Consider the following 17,558-nt stretch of genomic DNA (forward strand, 5'->3'; position numbering starts at 1 on the left):
CATGGGTTCTCCCTTAATAGATGCATTGGCAAATGTGGGAGGGGGAAGAAGAAAGGAAACCTATAATGTTCATCATTTCTACAAGTCACAGGATGTATCTGGCTAGTCCCGCCTGCCCCATCAAGAAGCAGCTGGGGAGCAGGGGTGGGTTTTGAACTGGGTTGAATGGTGGGAAATCCTCTTTCTTCTGCTGCAGCCTATAGAAATCTAGGGGCCTGTCCAACATGGACCCGACCAATGTTTTCCAGCATTTGGTTCAACCCTGACCGCCCTTTTTGCCACAATGTGTTACTCAGATTGCCTTGTTATGGTGTGGTTGCTATGAATGCAGAGATGGCCCCCACTTCTCAGGGCCAGGAAAGGATGTTACCTGAGATCCCAACTGGTGGTTGGGATTTGCAGGGGTGAGGTTGCCTTCCTTATAGTATTTTTGTGGGCATATATAGTTACTCTGTTGCCCCTGCAGGGTGGTGGATTCTTATATAACTATCCTACTCAGATGCAGGCAGAATCTTTAGTAAAGAAGGAGTAGGGATGGGCTTCATAATCCCTCACATTGTGAGAGGTCTCAGGGACAACAGCCCTGAGAGTGCCACCCACTTTCAGAAAGGTGGCCTCCAGTTCACCTTTCCAGCACAACCCAGCAGATAGACCCGGTCAAACTTTTTTCTCACAGCACCTGGGACGTGATCTTCACTTGTGTCATGTCTATGTTGTTTTCCTCTGTCCTTGCCCTGCTCCCACTTGCTGGCACAAACGATAAACAACTCTGCATGGAGGTAATCAAGGAGGAGAGAAGATGGTATTTGTGAATTGAATGTAAATGACGTACAGACATATTTCAGCAATGTCTTTAATCCTTGTTCAATAGATTTATAAAAAGCCAAGAACAAAGGCATTAATTAGAATCAAAGAACAGGGCAGTTTTGCATTGTTTTGGATGTGAGGATTTCAATTGTGAAAAATAACTGTTGATGCTTAGCACATTTCTAAATATAAAAATCACTGCAGTACTTTTTGTTTTGATACTCTGGCTCTCGGCATAAGAAGAACAAACCCACTGTTTCTCAAGCAGGGACAAAATGCAAACGATAAAAAGGAAATAATGATGAAGGGGTGTGAGTGAGTGAGAGTTTGTAAAATGGCTTTGGAATCAAATCCCTAACGCCATCTGGTAAGACTGGCAGTATTCAGATGATTTTGTTCAAAATCTGGTGGCAGATTAATACTTTGATACTGACAGCACAATCCTACACAGAAGTAAGGCCATTAAGTTCAATGGGCCTTGCTCCACAGGTTAAATGTGTATAAGCCTGCAGCCTGACCATGCTTCTTTGCACATGTAAATGTCCACCCAGTATCCCATCATGAAATCCACTTTCCCCAATCCAAATCCGGAATATGATTTGAAATGGCTACAGCAATTCTGGATTCCGCAATCATGGCCAGTCCTACCATTGGGCACAGTGAATTGGCTGCCTCAAGGGGCAGTTGCTGGGCAAGCAGCACCAAGACAGTGGAAGGCTGACCTACCAACCCTACATCCAGCCCCACAATAGCCAGATGCCCTTAGCTGCAGAGGTGAACATCAGTGTTAAGTAAGATTTAACAGTCAGGCCAGTTGGCTTTTGTACATAAAATGATTGACACATCTCATCCCTTGACTCAGGTAGCAAAATGTCCTGGGTCAGCCCTGTCAACTGTGTTATAGCTGGGGGAGTGGGGTTCACACATTCTGTTTTTGGACGCAATACAAAAATGAATAGCTAGAAGATAATTGGGTAGGATTTTTGGCAATTCTTGAGAGTAATTGGCTGGATACAATGCGCTTTTATATCCAACACCATAAGCAGGCTTTCCATAAACAAAAGCCAGTTCTCTCTGATCTTCGTCTCTTTGGGAACTACTGCTACCCTTTGTTTTGAAGATATTCACTAGGGCATAGTTAGTAAGAGGGAGAATTTGAAGGCTGTGGTGCCACACCCATGCAAGAAGAACCAGTGTTTCTTCCTAGCACTTCTGCTTTTAAAATAGAAATAGTGTGTAACTGGATTTATTAATTTTTTAAAATAAGCCTACTCATGGAAGAAGGAATTAACTCAAATTAAACTGCAGGGCCGGATTAACCATTTTGCTAAGTAAGCCAGGGCACAGAGAGCCCCAGTTGGCTTCAGAGTTAGTCAAAATCTATCCCACTGTAGAAGCAAAGGGGAAGAGAGCTGCCCAAAGCAGGCGGCATAGGAACCATACATTTAAAGCACTTTTTTGCCTCAAAGAATCCTGAGAATTGTAGTGTAAGGGTGCTGGGGTAAACTACAGTTCCCAAGATTATTGAGGTGTGCTTTAAATATTTGGTCTGTATGCAGCCAGATCGTACACCTCCACACTCCAGCCACTGCCTGGCTTTAATCTTTGTACCAACAGAGTTCTGCTAATGCCATGGTGAGGCCAGTGCAACTCTGAGCTAAAACTAACGAGGATCCTTCACACCAGCACATCTCTGGTTTCCTACAGCGCAAGTGGATTTCACAGCAATCTGCACCTTGGTGCCTGCAAACGATGGGATTGTGCTCATATTGAATTAGCTCTTCAATAAAACAGCAAGGAATTTCATGCCTCGGAAAAGAAATAACAGCTCCCTTCCTTCCTTTCTCCTCTCGGGATAAATTTATTGTCACCCACCTATTAGGAAAGTGCATTTCTTTCCCTTTGTTTCAGTTTTAATGCAAAGGTTTATTTTACAACGATAGCCAACAGAAACAAAGCCAAACTTGTTTCAGCATGCCTTCTGTAAACAAAGGAGAAGCTGTTGAAAACGGGATGCGAAAAGGAAAAGGAAAAAGAGCATTGAAGGCTGTCTGCCTCTCCAGCTTTGCCACCACATTTTTCTTAAACATTTGGCATCTGGCACAGCGTGAAAGAAAGTATTGTTCAACTTTCCAGACTGGTACTAAGGGTAGCTGAGTCTGGGAAGGAAAGGGAAAAGATTCTAAAAGGATGGAAAGGTATGCTCTCCAGGTATGTGTGGTACCACAAATACCATTTCACACATCACCCCCTGGCCTGCTCCAATCAAAGATTCACCTCTGGATTTTGCTTTTATTTGTTGCTATTGTTTTGGCAACCCTATATAGCAGAGGTGGGGGACATTTCTCAGCTCTCAAGGTCTACATTCTGTTCTTTGCAGCCTCTCCAGAGTCATGTCATGGACAGGGCCAGAGACAAAGATTGGGTGGCAAAATGTAAATGGTACCTTTGCACACGAGGACACTTTCTACACACACACTCCCACAGCCCTCTCTATCTTATCGCCAGCCAAGCAAGAGGCATTATCTGAGTTCAATGACACATCCTGGCCAGGCTCAGCAGGGACAATGGGGCATGTAGAGATGTGGGTATAGCCTTGGGAGAGTACCCGAGGGACAGGTAGAGAGAACTGGAGGACCACGTTTCATCCCAAGCCTGAGCTCCCTCACCCAAGCTATATAGTGTGTCTATCAGGTGCCCTCCCGATGTTACGGATTACAATTCCCATCATCATGGGGCTGATGAGAGTTGTAGTCCAAAACAGATCTTGTCTGTCCCCAATCTATGTATTATACCATCATGTGATTCCATCAGTTCAGTTTGAAGGCGAACTCCCAAAATTGTGCTGTGCTTCACTCTGCTTTTAATATGCACACACTACCTGTTGTGAATAATGCTGTTGGGCTGAACAAAGCAGTGGGGGAAATGGCTTTCTCCTGAGCTGGGAAATTTATTGTTGGCAACTATGCACAACAAAAGGCAGTTAGTTCTCGTAAGTCTCTTGAACGCGAATCACATCCTTCTGCTGTAGGGGTCAACATTTGACTTCCCCACTTATTGGAAATGAGTCATGCAGAACTCTGAGCAAACGTCCATAAGGTTGGGCTATAAGTCTTAAGTTGAATGGCAAGCTGTTTGGATTTTGAAAGAAAGGACTGGTGTGGCAGAAGGATTTAGCACTGCTTGCATGCATGTTTATTTCTGCACTCTACTAAAGTCAGCTCAACTTCTGCATTTGTAAATAAACCAAAAACCACATGCCTGCAGTGTTTCTTTCCTCTTTCTTTTTAATCTTTAAAAAAAGATGCAAATGTTTGAAAAAGAACAACTAAGCAAGCAAACATGCAGGTTCCTAGAGATTGCAGTTGCAGCACTCTTTCCTTGATCCTTCTGCTGCTGACCCACTCAGGGCTAAATTATGGTTTGGCTTGGCATTACGTCTGAACCCAGTCTTGTGGTTTGTCTGTCTCAGACAAACCAAGAACATTGCTTGGTTGAGTGACACAAACAATGAACCTGGGTTTGAACGTAATGCCAAGGCAGGCCATTGCTCTGCCCCCCATAGGGCAGCAGCAAGAGGGCTGAGGGAGGCATACTGCAGCTGCAATTCTTTCTGCAACCTGCACATTCGCTTGTTTGCATTAACCCAGGGTTTAGCTTAGAGTTACATGCAAACTGGGCTATTGGCTATCAGCTTACTCAGCTCTGCTGTTCCTTCCACATCAAGTTCTACTCAAGTAGCAGCAAACATTCCAGTGCAATTATCTACTGCATAAAGCAGGGTGTATCTCTTTCTCTTGTTAATCAATTAACCTTGGCTACAACATCAGTATTTTATGCCTGACACCTGAAGCAGGGTGGGCTTAGCATAGCTGGCTTATTTTAGGAAGGTCTAGCCTCCTCGACAGAGGACGAGATGGTTGGACAGTGTTCTCGAAGCTACAAACATGAGTCTGACCAAACTGCGGGAGGCAGTGGAAGACAGGAGTGCCTGGCGTGCTCTGGTCCATGGGGTCACAAAGAGTCGGACACGACTAAACGACTAAACAACAACAGCCTCCTCTGTCCCTTATCTTCTAGGTTCCCTGGCGTAACAACTTGTGTAACAAGGGGATTTTGAAAGAGTACCATGCAGTTTGTTCAATTCAGTTCCTACAGAATTAAACCCAGGCTAGATTATTTTAAGTCTGCAGGAATCAGGAGTGAGGTTTTCTCATGTGACTTCCTGATTGAAAGTTAATTGCAATAATATGTTTTTCAAAAATAAATAAATCCTGGCAGTTCTAAACTGTAGTGCGACAGGTTTCAAAAGCAACTGTTTGGCTACACAACTGATCTCCTATGTCATATCTAAAAAGAACTTAATCTAGTTTTCTGGATCAGTTTTTACAGACCCTTGCCATCTTTCTTACTAATAATAAGCTTTTTGATAGAAAATCAGATGATATGCTATCTCTAAAAATATTCAGCCAGATACACCACCATTGTCTCCTCAGCTATTATCAAGCTGCCAACTCAGGGGGAGAAATCCAAAAATTGCAATATTGAGGATCAATCCATAAAAATCTCTCCCTCCCTCCCTCCCTCTCTCTCTCCCCCCCTGTCTGTGTAGAGGGGGAGGAATAAATTTCTAAATTCAGTATGGGAGGTATTTTAAACCTGTGTCTAAACATTAAGTATCAGAAAACAGAAAACATTTCAGAGAAGTTTTAAAAAGTTATTGGATTAAATATATGTTACCCACAAACATGCAATGATATATAACAGCAATATAGCAATGGACATAGCATTGGGGTGACAGTGTGGTGCAGTGAATAGAATAGTTGATATGGATATGGGAATATATATGATCTCATATATAGTATTTACCTGATGGTTTGGGGCAAGTCATGATCTCTCACGAAACTGTAGAACTTTTATATATATATATATATATATATATATATATATATATATATATATATATCAGGCAATGTGGTGAACATGATGTCTGTGATGTTTCTTTCATGCCTGCAAGTCACGACTTGATGTTGCAGCCTCGCCCTCACTTTCATCTTGATGTTACCCTGCCTTACTTTTATTTCCATTTAAGAATAGTGTGTAAGAGATTAAAGAGCCTCCCTTTATTTTTATTTTTTAAAAAGTATAAAGATTAATGGGGAGAACGGAAGAGCTTGATTACTGCAGGGAACAAACTGTAATTTTCAAGGACTGCATATTTAAAATATCATTGTCCCTGATCACCAGCAGCCTGGTGATGGGCTAATATTTGGTTGTGCTATTCTGCACTGATACTAACATCTTCTTTTATAAATCACAGGTCAGTTGACAAAGAGATTAGAAAATGCTCCAGCATGTGCCAAACATCTTTAATCCCCTTACTTGTCAAAGAAGATAAAGGTGTTTGGGGGCATGGGTCCAGAAACTGTAAAGAAACTCAAAGAAAGCAGGAAGTCAAACATCTATTTTTAAAGATTTCCTCCCCCCTCCAGCTTCACCATGAAGGGAAATACAGCATGATTTGCAAGGACTCTCACTTACACAACCTGTGCAACTTTTGAAAAGGGCCTTTAAATTTAGAACATTTAGCTTGGCTCTGTTTTAAAACTTTTGCCCCAACTCTATTCACTGGTGCTTTCCCAGTTGTTTATGTGATTTTTCTTCCTTACGTACTATCATTCCTTCGTCAGGCAAGTTTATAAGAGAAAAACACAAAGGAACTCATCCTACGTGAAGGGTGACACAAGGCACTCTACAATCTACCCATAGCCCCATCTCTTTTACATACAAATTTTACCGTGCTCCTTTTCCTTCCCACATGGCTGTCCAGGTTCCCTCTTAACCAAGGATTTCTATGCACCAGCTTCTTACTCTGATTTCAAATCCTAGTTAAGGGGGTTACAGATAGGTAGCCGTGTTGGTCTGCCATAGTCAAAACAAAAAAAATTTTTTCCTTCCAGTAGCACCTTAAAGACCAACTAAGTTAGTTCTTGGTATGAGCTTTCGTGTGCATGCACACTTCTTCAGGGGGATTTGGGTTTTTGGCTTTTTAAAATAACCTCATATTTTGAAAAGAGAATCAAACTTACTTCTACATTTACTTGAAACAAGGACACCATCTCACCTTCTTAACTCCTACACATCTTCTTAATTATCTGTAATGATGCCTTTAAAATGTTCTGATCTGATGTTGGTTAATGAGCAAAAGCTGAGACTTCTGCAGTTTTTGCAGCAAACACCATGGTAATCGCTTTCTTTTCTTACAGCCTCATCCTCTCAACTCCATCTATTACCCCCCATTATCTCAATTCAGCTATCAGTTGTATCACTTAGTCTGTTAGGTATTTAGGGCAAGATCATCTCCTTCCATTGTTTGCTGGTCTGTACAGAAGTTCCTACCTGAGGCCTAATCCCCAATTAGTTTAATCTGTGAAATAAGTGATATATTTTTTTTAAAGCCAGTATGTCTTTGCTGACACAGCCCTTACAGCCCTTAAACCTATTCAGGTACATGTGACATAAAGCCCCCCACAAAAATCCAAAAAATGTTACATCTCGAGTATCTCTTCCTGCGATAGCAAAATCCCTCATTTATTTAACACATCACAATTGATAAAACACACTCAGTTGTGTGCTTCTGAAAAGCAACATCAGAGAAGGCGCTGCAGTGGGAGCAGCATCAGGAAGAAAACTTTTCCCCATAATTGGTAATGGACACCCTGACCAGCATTATGAGTTTATATCTAACTTGAGGTGGTGGGGTTGTACAAAAATCTGCAGTGCACAAACTCAAGAACAATGTCTGGTTTTTTCCTTCCTTGACTTTCAGCTTTCTCCAAACAAAGAGATTAAGACTTGTGTTTGCTTCATAGCTTTATAATGACCTTCATGACACAAAAACCAGGATGCCAGAGTTTTGGAGCCTAGATATACACAATGCTGTCATTCCACTAGACAAAAGCATTTGGAACGTTCATCGGCGTCTCCTCTCAAGTATCATTCCAAGACGGTGCAAATTTTATACGCTGCAGTTACGCTTCCCGGTGGCTGTTCCAAGTCATTCGGCTTCATTAGCTCCTACCTTTGCAATGTTTACCAAGCTGCGAGGAAACAAACATGGAGGGTCAAATCCTGCATTGGCGTAAAGGACACGTGGCCCCATCGCTCTCAAGCAATTTCTGTACTGTGACACCAGCAGCTAATTTGACCCAGAATGAATAACTCAGCAAAGGATGATTACGTCTTCCTGTAAATAATGAACATCTGGCAAAATGTTCCCATTCAGAGCTATTAAGCATGCAGAGCTTAGTGACATTTGTGTGCAGCCCCTACCTACAAACACTGTCTCTCGCCACTGGGTTTGAAGAGTGGACTGCCTGGATACAAAAGCAACTCCCAGGAAAGTTGGATTCTGTCTCCAGGCAGTGCCTGTCTTACACAATGTTGTTTATAGCATTAAGATTCCCTCTCCCCCTCCCCACTCCCCCCCCCCCCCCGCTATGGTCTGTATGAGGAAATGGCCTGGTGTCATTTAAGTAGCTGTCAAACCACACCAATTTGCAACCGTCTGTTTAAAAACCTCCAAAGAAAGTGTTTAGTTAAATGAGCATTAAGTGGTTTCCAAAGGTAACATGTTGGTTACACAAGAGATCTAATTTCTCACAGCTCCTCAGCCAACCTGTGCACTCGATTTTAGACTCCATGAGTTCACAGTCTGTGAAGTCATCCACAAAACTGGAAGATTCCCAGGGGGATTATTTAAATTTGATCCTTCCTCCTCCATAAATCTGCACTGTGACTATGAGGTATTGACAATGCCTTTGATGTTTTGGAGTGTACGGGGCACTGGAGAGGGAGCTGCTTGTGAATCAGTCCAGCACAGCATCAACATTTCTTTCCTGCTTTTCCATCCAATTCTAGGTCCTCCCCAGCATGCATAATTTGAAACCAGCCAGCATAACAGAACAATTAAAACCTGAATCTGAGGCTGAAGAATGAAAACAGTCTTTATAGGCTTCCTAAAGGCCAGAAGGGATCCATCAGTGAATGAGGGTCTCGGCACAAGGCCAACAGCATTCTGCAAAAAAGGGCATCACCACTAAAAAGGCCCTAGTCCTTACAGATACCAGCTTTGCTTCTTTACCCGGGCATGGAAAAAGTGGGTAGTGCAAAACACAAAGGAAAAAATTAAAAAAATAAATTAAATTAAAAATAAGTTTCCTTTCAGCATAGTACATTACAGGTCCCCCACCAATGGCTTAATGGTTGGGGTGTGGAAAAGGGGGCCTGGCCGCCTCACAGCAGGTTTTACTGCAGACTGGACTCTGCCCAATCTCAGAAGCACTCTGCCTTTAGTGGCAAATGGGTCAGGGGTGGGTGGGAGAATCAGGTGAACAAAACAGGTAACCGTTGTGAATAAAAACTAATACATACAATGTGACACCATGACGACCCACTTCCTGGGGTGGGTGGTTCTGCATAGGATGCAAAAGTTAGGATGTTTCCAGGGTGCCTGGTAACCAAGGAATCCAGCAGAGCACCGGTAGCAACCACCATGGTAACAGCTACGAATGCCTCCAATTCCCACTGAAAGCAGCAGGGCAGAGAAATAGGTGCCCAAATTAAAAGTGCTTCTCAGAAGGTTCATGGGAGCTTAGTCAGGGTAAGGACTCAGACACCGCAGCTCTAAAGGAAACACGAAAGTATAACCACAGAGAGTAAATAATTGACAGATCCATTTGAAACGTGGGCAGAGTTTGAGGTCAATGGCCTCTCAGGCCAAATTGGGTGGGCCACATAGCTGAAGTTCTGGAACAGGTGTTACAAGAAGATGAGCAAATCCACCTGGCCACTTCACATGCTATAAAGTCCCCCCATTGATAGTACTTCTATGCAGGAATAAACATGAAATGTGTTTGTTGATTTTAATATCTGGAACATGCTATATATGCTGGAAATATATCTATATATAAATCCTACATGTGTTCATCTCATTTTATAATCCATGCAGGGGCTTCATGTAAATTCCTATAAAGATGTGCCTTTTATTATCAATTATTATAATTATTCCTGTTGTTATTATAACGTATTTGAGAAACTATTTACTACCATAGTACCCAAAACATTATGGCATGTGAGGCTGAGGGAGCAGTATTCCTTGGCTATTGAGTTCTGTTGCTTACAGGGTCGCCAGTGTCACCATCTAGAATGTTGTCGTAGTTCTATCATCCCTGACCATTGGCCTTCCTGACTAGATCTGAGATGTGCTAAGAGTCCAACATACTGTATTTTTCGCCCTATAGGACGCACTGTCCCATAAGGCGCACCTAGTTTTGGGGGGGGAAATAAAGGGGGAAAAATATTTTTCCCCCAGGCGCGGGGCTGGGGCGGGGGAGGCCCGAGCTTCCCCTGACCCCAGCCCCCAAACAGGCAGCTCTCTGCAAGCCGTGGGAGCCCAGTGCTGGCTCCCGCTGCTTGCTGAGAGGTCCGCGAAGCCTGGGCGCGCTGAGCTCAGCGTGCGCAGGCTTCGGCATGCAGGCAACTCTCCGCAAGCAGCGGGAGCGCTCCCGCTGCTTGCGGAGAGGTCCGCGAAGCCTGGAGAGTGAGAGGGGTCGGTGCCCACCGACCCCTCTCGCTCTCCAGGCTTCAGTGAAAGCCTGCATTCGCCCCATAGGACGCACACACATTTCCCCTTCATTTTTGGAGGGGGAAAAGTGCATCCTATAGGGCGAAAAATACAGTAATCTGGAGGGCACCACATTGACTACTCCCAGCTGAGTCTGTTACTGGCTTGGAGAATCTTTTCAAACAGATTGGAAAGGTGCAAGTGTCATGTTTGCTTGACTTATGGCACACCATTCTTGTCTATATTTATTGATGTCAGTCCTGAATGTTGATGAAGCTGGCCCATGCCCTTTAGATTCCACAAGCTCTGGACAATGTGGTCCATTGATGTCATAGTTGTGTCTTGAAAAAGAAGAGAAGACATACCCAAGCGTCATACCTAGAATTTCAGAGTGTGAAGTTTCAAAACATTGATTTCACTTACCTGAATGTCCACAATCTTGAGTGCTTTATTATGGAGACTGTTTCACATTTCCTGAATATCAGGGCACTGAACAAAATAATGTGGGCTTGTTATCCCAACCTTCTAGTTCCAATACTATAAATACTGGAATTCCTTCTTTTCTACTGCCCGTTATCTCTCTTCAGGTTCAATTTCACACTTCTGATTTTGAAGACTGTCCGTTCCATTCTACACTTCCATCTCCACTTTTCCACCTCAGAGATCATATCCTGCAATGTAGCAGCACACCAGTGACCCCATTACAGGATCACAGATTCTTTGGAAAAAGTGAAACCTAGGATTAAGCTTCCTTTTCCAGAGGAATTTATCACCATAATATTGATTAAGAGCCTTATGCATGTTAACTGAGAAGTTGCACTGATTTCAGTGGCATTTAATTCCAGGGAACTTTTTGTAGAAGCCTGAGGGAATCATTTCCTCCTCCAACACTGCTATTGTTAAAAGTGCACAGGGAGGTGACACATTCACCAATTTAACATCCCATCTGTTTGGGCCATACATTTCTGACACTCATGTACCCTGGCTTAATCAAAACATCCATGAAACACTTGCACTTTGGAAAGAAATACAGTTCCCTGCAAAAAAAATGGCAAGGAGGAACTTTTTTGAATTGCATGATAAGAACATAAAAGCAAATGGTGTTTCTTGGTATGTGAAGCAGAATAATACTAATAATAATAATTTATTATTTATACCCCGCCCATCTGGCTGGGCTTCCCTAGCCACTCTGGGCGGCTTCAAAAAATATATATTAAAATACTGTAATACATTAAACATTAAAAGCTTCCCTAAATAGGGCTGCCTTCAGATGTCTTCTAAAAGTCTGGTAGTTGTTGTTCTCTTTGACATCTGGTGGGAGGGCGTTCCACGGGGAGGACGCCACTACCAAGAAGGCCCTCTGCCTGGTTCCCTGTAACTTGGCTTCTCGCAGTGAGGGAACTGCCAGAAGGCCCTCGGCGCTGGACCTCAGTGTCCGGGTAGAACGATGGGGGTGGAGACACTCTTTCAGATATACTGGACCGAGGCTGTTTAGGGCTTTAAAGGTCAGCACCAATACTTTGAATTGTGCTTGGAAACGACCTGACAGTCAGTATTGGACAATGTGTTGGGACAGTCACAGAGCTGCCCTCCAGATGCTACAGATAAGCTCTGCAACTGACACCAGCACAAGCGCCAGGCTGGCTGTACTGAGGCCCTGACCCCATCCAGGTGAGCTGTAATGATGCCAGTGTTGGGAAAGCATCTCTGTGGCTCTGCCCAACCACATTAGCCACTATTGTAGGTAGTTAGGAATGTGCTGTATTCTAAAGTCAGAGCATTGGTTTGTCTGCTTATCTGTTTGCAGTATTTTATAGGCCACCCTGTACCAGAGTTCTCAAGGCAGTTGTTAGCAAGACAGAAGACAATTTATCAGTCAATAACAATAAAAGTATAAACACAGCATTCCAGAGGAAAAACAGCATAAAAATGAAGGGTGCCTCCAGATAGCCACTATTTTGCAGTAAGGATTCGAGGTGTGCACTTCAGGTGTGCACATTTTAAAAGGATTACAGGGCTCTGTTACCTTTGTGCAACAAATCCACTTTTCAAAAAAATAGACTTTGTGTTGGAAAGTGATGCGGAAATGCATTGGAACTTTTTTATGCAATTGGGTGGAACTTTATTACATATATTAACAGCAACAATCTACAATTGAGGTCTGGAATACTTGCTTCATTGTACTTTTGAGTTTTAATTTTAGGTACAGATCTATGCTTTTGAAATGTGTTTTTGAATGTTTTCTTTGTCCTCTGTGTTTTCTACCTTTGTAACGCTTTATTTAGTTATTCATATAACAAAAATAAAAATTGTAAAACATTATAGTATGAGCAAATGATTATTGGGAAGATGTGTAAACACCCCACAAGCATATCAGGGTAAATGCAAGAAAAATACTCCTAGTCATATAACCACCCTGTAAACACATCAGAACAAATGCTTAATATTAGTGGCAATAATAAAGAAAAGTTCCAGGGTGGCAACAGAAAGCAAACTAAAAATGCTTTTGCAGTTCGTCAAAACTATCCAGCAATATCAAGTTATAGCAAAACTGATGCTGTTAACAGTAATCCTTCTAGTTGGTTGGTAATTGGTTCAGCAACTTCCATGCACATGACGTGTGATGCTAATTATTTCTCCCAAGAGTTAAATAACTAATCAGAGGCAGCTACAGTTGCAAATGGCAACGAAATATCTGTGAAAGGAAGAAGAGCAGGTTTGCTCAAGTGTGTTGCAGGTAGAAATACTGTTTGTATTGAAGTGAGAGCAGTAGGTTACTTGCTCGAATGAACAAATAAGAAAGTTTTGATAATTTTAATTCTAGATTAAAATGAATTACTTAATTGAGAAGGGGATTTTAACAAAAACACTGGGGCCTAATTTGAATAGTAGAGTGCCTGGTATCTGGTGGGCAATCTCATCCTTTATTTCCACACTGTGGCTTCAGACCAAATCACCTGTCAGGAGAGTTATGAGATTCAAGTGAGAGTCAGATGCCTTGTCAATCCCAGCAGGTATATAAGAGCCCTTTGTCCTGCCCTTTAACAATAATATCTTATGTCCTTTAGAGGAGAAATTGTGAATTATAGAATTTTAAATACCCGTCATCATCCTTGGCTTCACTCAATTTTGTTTATAACACTCTTCCATTTTCTTCTAGTTGTGAGGGTGGGTGATAGAGAGGGGCCTCACAAGTGGAGTAGCCTAGGGACTCTCTTCATCTAAAGCCAGTCCTGCCTATAGCCAATCAAAAGCCCTGGGGAAATAAAACATATATTTGCCTGATTCTGAACTGACATCAAGGAGTGCACCAGGCAAATCTCACTGGGGAAGGTTTTCCATAGCCAAGGTGCCATCACTGAAGAAGCCCTCTCTCCTAAAGTCATCTGCCAAAGCTGTTCAGAGGAGGCACTTGTGTAGGGGTCTCCACAGATGTTTCCTTGTATTACAAATTCAAAAGGTGTGCGGCAGCTGCTTTTCCAAGCGTCACTCAGAGGTCTTTCCAACCCAGCATTCCAAGGTGCATTGTTAAGTACTTTCTGTATACAACACATATGGTCTAACACTGAGTAATGTCTTACATTTCAGCAGTGATGTGGAAATTAATCTGCACATTGCTTCACTAATTATTCCGTGTCTTTGCTCTTACTGCCAAAGGTTATACAACAAGCTAGCTGGTAGAAAGCAGTTTCTTCAAAGAAGATCTCCAAACAAGCATATTGATAGGTTTATAGATTACTGTTGTGAAATAAATATTTTTTGTGTATTATTATAGGCACACCCTTCTTAATTTATATTTCCCAGCCTTGGCATTCAAAACTGATTCTTGGGTTCCTGCTATGTGAGGTTTGACTCACCGTGCACCAGATAGCAAGCTTACCTGGTTGTTCTGGTTATGAAGGAAAGGAAAATATTTGCCAGTATCAGAGGCTTTTGCCCAAGACAGAAATTTCAGTACCTTGATTGAGGGATTCTGGTGTTTTGCACTGAGGTGGGTCCTGAATTGTTCAAGGATTAATTTAGTAAAGTCTTAGACTTCATGAGCCCAATGCACAGATTCGTATTTCATCATTCTTAATCCATTAAGATCAGTAGGACTTGAGCTGCTTGGAAGTAAACTAGCTCAGTGATTTCAGTGGGGGCAAGTAGAACTATAACTGCAGTTCCAGACCCACTTATATGGGAGACTTCTTTATGAGAAACATGCAGAAATTTGTGTTGTGAATTTCCTACAATAGGGGATCAAAGGCAATACCTCAAAGGTGAAAATTTAATAGTTTCCAGACTTTGGAGACCATTCTTTCCATATTTTTATCTCAAATAGGACCTTGTTTTAATTTTTGCTACATATATGCAATACTACAAAGCTATCAGCTGAATTTTTGGAACATGCATACTGACAGCCAGTGTAGTTCACATCACTCGGTTTGGAATGGAAGAAAGTCAGAGTCACGTATGAAGGAGGGATACATGGATGGATCAATCTATTTTTATTGTAGGTCAGTTTTGCAAAGTTTGGCCCTCCAGATGTTGCTGAACTACAACTCCCATGAGCTCCAGCCAGCATGGCCAATGGCCAGAGACGGTGGATGCTATAGTCCAGCAACATCTGGAGGTCCAAAGGTTCCACACACCTGTGCTAAATCATAGGTTTGTTCCATCACATTTTTTCTGAAAACTTTGTTTTTAAATGGTATGCACTTTCCCCTAAAGTACACATTTTGTATCTATTCCACTAAAATACATATTTTAGCATGCACTTTCACCTGTATCTATATATGGACCAGAATGCAACTGGATTAGGCAAGCCTCCAAATTTCAGTTCACAAAATGTGCAGAACAATGCATATTTTAGGTGAAAATGCATGCAAAACATGTATTTTAGTGGAAGAATGGATACAAAATGTGTACTTTAGCCCAGTGCTCTACAGGCCTTAGTGGTGTTCCTCTTTAAAACACCTGAGAATTATACAGTTATGTTTAGCTGGAAAAAAAGAAAGCATAAGATATAATATGTGATCTGTTTCATTCTCTCCCCACTGCCATCATGGATGGCTGTGAAGCTGGTCATTGTGAGAGCAAAGGTTATATTGCAAATATATCTGATCTGACAGAGAAGGAACACTGAATAAAACATGTCAAAACTGATGGAAAACAGCCAGTCACAGACTGGATAGCATAGTTTGACCCTTAATGGGGTTCAAATTAAATCTGTACAGTTTTCACTCTCATTATAAAAGAAATATAGGATTAATTTTAATTAAGTGAAATTAAATGCATCTGTTTACTTTGTAGTGCAGTATGTTTTAGGTTGAAAAAACCAATAATGGGCTTGTGGGAGTCAAAAGCCAAGGAAATGTGACTTTAAAAAAAATATTTTGCAGGTGGGGTTGCTACTTTTGTTACTGGCCATAGGTCACAATATATTGCTACTTGGACAGTCTAAAGACATAGAATAATTTGTTTTTCTATTTGCACTGTCACAGGCTTTTTGCATCTGGACTTTGTGGTGTTATCTGCCTTTCTATTTTCTACTCATTATCCAACATGTGAAATGCATTAGTTGTTGGGGAGTACCAGCCATTTTCAGACATACTAAGCATTCAACTTTGTTTTGTTTTGTTTTGGGCTGAATTCTTGAAGTCTGTAAACACTTACAATTGATAAATTAATAACTAGTAATCTCAGCCCTCCAGGGAAATATGGAACAATAGCTGAGGGAAGTTACGGTAATCTATTAATTCACTGGTCTATCAAATCCCATCTTATCCCGTTTACTATATGTAAACCCCAAGCGTCTACTTTTCAGCTCAGTCTGTTGCTTCTCTCTAATCACACTTCCGTGGTAAGAAGTTCCATGGAAATCAATGTGAAGTGTTTCTACAAGTGACATGCAAATACCTCTAGGAAAAGTTCCACAACAGAAAGTGCCAGTTAGACTAGTTTTTACAACTTTAGTGATGTAATGGCTAGGCAAAATGATCAGTGCCATAGTCATCTTTACACTCTTGACTGGGGTCAACACTGCTCATGCTATAACAGCAATGATTATTATTATTTTAAAAAATATCTGTGTACCATAAATTGGGGTGGACACAAATTTGAGCGAGTCATTGGCCAATTTCAGGTGGATCAACTAGTTCCTGTGAGCTACTTGGAATTTTGCAAATAATTCTAGTTTTAAGAGCTGGGATAGCTCAGTCAGTAAAGCATGAGACTCTCAATCTCAGGTTCGAGTCCCACATTGGGTGAAAAGGGGGTTGGACTAGATGACCCTTGTGGTCCCTTCCAATTCTCGAATTCTATGATTCTATAATCCTGCAAGACATTTCTTTTATTTGTAAATAAGACTGTATACCGTGGATCACTTAAAAGAGATTAGTTCTGCCTTAACATTATCCTGAATAAGCTTTCTTGATTTGTAAATCAAAAACACAGGTTGTCTAGTAAAAGAAGAAGAAAAAAAAGAACATTATGCAAGACATATCAGCTGTGCACAAGACCCTCTAAATAGGCTGTAGCACATTTAATCTTTGTGTTACTGCAAGCTAAAATGGTTATTTTTCTGGAGTATACCTATTTCGTATATCTGCTTAAATATGTGACAGCAATATCCTCAAAAGAATGTTGGCATACTTGGGAAAAGCAAAAAGATGAAGACATTCCAAGGTCCAGATTTATGACTCTTAAATCAGGAACATTATTGCATGGTATGTCCCAGAACAGAAGATCCTGACACCACAATCACACCAGTGACTCCATTAATCTGCAGTGAAGATTATGTGGCTCAGGGTGAGCTCACGCATTCATGCCCATCACTCAATGACTTCAGCTTCCGTCTACAAAACAGTCAGCACACAAAACATAACAATGAACACAATACATGGAAACAGTTCACAAGTCCAGCTGTAAGAGTAATAGTCAACGAAGTTATGTTGAGAGTAGACCCAAAGAAATTAATCACCCTTAGTCATGTGTATTAATTTCATAGTGTCTACTCTGAGCAAACCTCTGTTGACTACCACCCATAGTCATCAAGTGTTGTGATATCAAGTAAAGGTAAAGGGACCCCTGACCATTAGGTCCAGTTGTGGCCGACTCTGGGGTTGCAGGAGCAGGGACCGAG

The 17,558-nt window shown here is 41.7% G+C and overlaps 1 protein-coding gene across 4 annotated transcripts in view; it reads left to right on the forward strand.

Moving 5' to 3' along the window:
• The window catches only part of LOC310763897 (uncharacterized protein), a 65,303-nt gene that overhangs the window by 11,101 nt on the left and 36,644 nt on the right, over positions 1–17,558 (forward strand). The window contains exon 3 of one of the 4 annotated variants that reach the window (XM_083616761.1): positions 7,680–9,142. The exons of the other annotated variants lie outside the window; for them this stretch is intronic. Within the exon in view, the coding sequence (XP_083472887.1) occupies positions 7,680–7,952 (273 nt within the window). The 3' untranslated portion in view covers positions 7,953–9,142. Of the gene's footprint in view, positions 1–7,679; positions 9,143–17,558 lie in introns of those variants that run through there. 4 annotated transcript variants of the gene reach the window in all.

Source organism: Podarcis filfolensis (genome assembly GCF_964270895.1).
Source record: "Podarcis filfolensis genome assembly, chromosome: 5".
NCBI lineage: Eukaryota > Metazoa > Chordata > Lepidosauria > Squamata > Lacertidae > Podarcis > Podarcis filfolensis.